Source organism: Microtus ochrogaster, chromosome 15 (genome assembly GCF_000317375.1).
Source record: "Microtus ochrogaster isolate Prairie Vole_2 chromosome 15, MicOch1.0, whole genome shotgun sequence".
Classification (NCBI taxonomy): domain Eukaryota; kingdom Metazoa; phylum Chordata; class Mammalia; order Rodentia; family Cricetidae; genus Microtus; species Microtus ochrogaster.
In genome coordinates this window covers 28,761,069-28,763,268 of record NC_022017.1, presented here as the reverse complement: position 1 = coordinate 28,763,268, position 2,200 = coordinate 28,761,069, and the positions used below count along the sequence as shown (strand labels likewise).

The window sequence follows — 2,200 nt, the reverse complement described above, 5'->3', positions numbered from 1 at the left end:
AATTGTGAGCCACTTGATGTGGGTGCTGGGAGTGAAAGCCAATCTGAGGGAGAAGCCTAGGAGAAACTTTGCAGTGGAAGCTAGGCCAGGGTCACTAGCTAAGACAGAAGCTGTTGTCAGGTCTGTGGTCTGAGATCCAGTCTCCTTCACATAGAGAGTTTAAAGATAGGAATAAGACAATGACTACCACTCTTCTGAGTCTGAAACTAGATCGTTTTCTACAAAGATGAGACAAGGTCCTTTCTGGTGCCTGCAGAAAGTACCATGTTATAATAGAACATAAGAGAGAGAGAGAGAGAGAGAGAGAGAGAGAGAGAGAGAGAGAGAGAGAGAGAGGAGAGAGAGATCCAGCAAGCATTTGTTAGGTGTGCTTTTCCCACCAGGTGGTAGTGACATACACTTGGGAGGCAGAAGCAGGTGTGTCTCTGTGAGTTCGAGGCCAACCTGGTCCACTGAGCCAGTACCAGAACAGCTGAGGGCTGCACAGTGAGACCCTGTCTCTAAAAATAGACAAACAAAAGATGTACTTATTCCCAACCTATAAGGGGCAGATAATGAAAACAGAGTCTCAGAAGTTAACTACTACTAGATCCTGGTGAGCCGGGCCCCATGACTACAAAACCAATACCCTGACACCAACACCCGCAAGTGTCTGTGACAAGCCCGGTTTAAACAGCTCTGCTTTTCCTCCCACTTCCGCAAAGCTGACTCATCATTCATACGGCTGGCCCTGGAGCTGAAGGCCAAGTTCTGCAATGGCCAGAGGTACGTATGGCTTCCTGCAGAACTGGACAGCAGGGGCCAGAAAAAGTTCTGCTCAGACAAGCGGGAGTGTCTGGTTGGTGGTTGGGACCCTGGTGTGTTGGAAACCGTGTCAGTGTTGCCCAGCAACTGACACACGAGCTGAAGATGCTTCTCTGAGTTGAGATTCTTCTGCCACGGAAAGGTGATGTGTGAGCGGGCAGCTGTCACATCAAAACTGGGAGAGCTCTGTCCTTGTTTCGTTTCTGTGGCTGTGATAAATCACCCTGGCAGAAACAACGTGGGGGAGAAAAGGCTTGTTTCAGCTTAGAATAGGGAAGTTAAGGCAGGTCCTTCAAACAGCTGGTCACATCGTATCCACAGTCAAGAAGAGAGAGAAATGAATGTGTGCTTGCTTGGCTGCTCACACTGTTGGCTTTCTTTATTCTTTTTTATTTATTATGTATGCAGTGTTCTACCTGCATCTATGCCTGCAGGCCAGAAGAAGGCGCCGGATCTCATTACAGATGGTTGTGAGCCACCATGTGATTGCTGGGAATTGAACTCAGGACCTTTGGAAGAGCAGCCAGTGCTCTCAACCGTTAAGCCATCTCCAGCCCACTTTCTTTATTCTAATACAGTTCAGGGCTCCCTACCTAGAGACGGCGCCACCCACAGTGGGCTGGGTCTTCCTGCATAGGTTAACTTAGTTAACACAACCTTCAAAGACATGCGCAAAGGCTAACCCAATACAGACAACTTCTCATCAACTTTTGGAGGAGAGCCTAGGTTGTGTCAAGTTCACAAGGAAAGATAAGCACCACAGGCTCTTGGGGATCATTTGTGTAATCTAGTTAATGGAGAAACTGAGGCCTGCAAAGGTGAAAGGGTACAGTATTTATCAACTTGTAGTTATTGCCAGCCCAGTGATTTCAGAGGATCAATTTTTGCTCAGAGTGGATGTCAGTATTTCAGTGTCTTGCTAGTTTTCTAGATCTTCCTTCTGTACCTTCCCATCTGGAATTTGCCACTGTCCAGAGCTTACAAAGTGACCACAGCGTCACACGTGGCTCTCCTTCCATAGCTCTCAATAGAATGCTCACAGTCAAGATTATTCAGGAGTCAGTCTGGGTTCAAGGTCAGAACTGCACTTCAGTGTCTTCTTCCTCTTCTTCCTCCCTCTTCCTTTTCCTCCTCCCTCTTCCTTCTTCCTCTTCTTTCTTCATCCTCCTCTTTCCTCTTCCTTTTCTTTCTTTCTTCTTTTCTTTTATTTGCAAATTGTCTACCCCAGGCTGGATCATCCTGCCTCAGCCTTCTGAGAGCTGGAATTATGGATATGTACTTCCATGTCAGGTCACTTCTTACATTTGTACTACTCTTCAGCCCTGTATGTTTGGGCAGCCTTCCTTAGTGTATTTTGTATGTTGTATGTTTGGGCAGCCTTCCTTAGTGTATTTTG

At 46.9% G+C, this 2,200-nt stretch overlaps 1 protein-coding gene across 1 annotated transcript in view; it reads left to right on the top strand.

Annotated features, from left to right (window-relative positions):
- Nucleotides 1-2,200, top strand: part of Mei1 (meiotic double-stranded break formation protein 1) — a 59,647-nt gene that overhangs the window by 32,055 nt on the left and 25,392 nt on the right. The window contains exon 16 of the mRNA XM_026782416.1: nt 705-765. Coding sequence (XP_026638217.1) covers nt 705-765 — 61 coding nt within the window. The remainder of the gene's footprint in view (nt 1-704; nt 766-2,200) is intronic.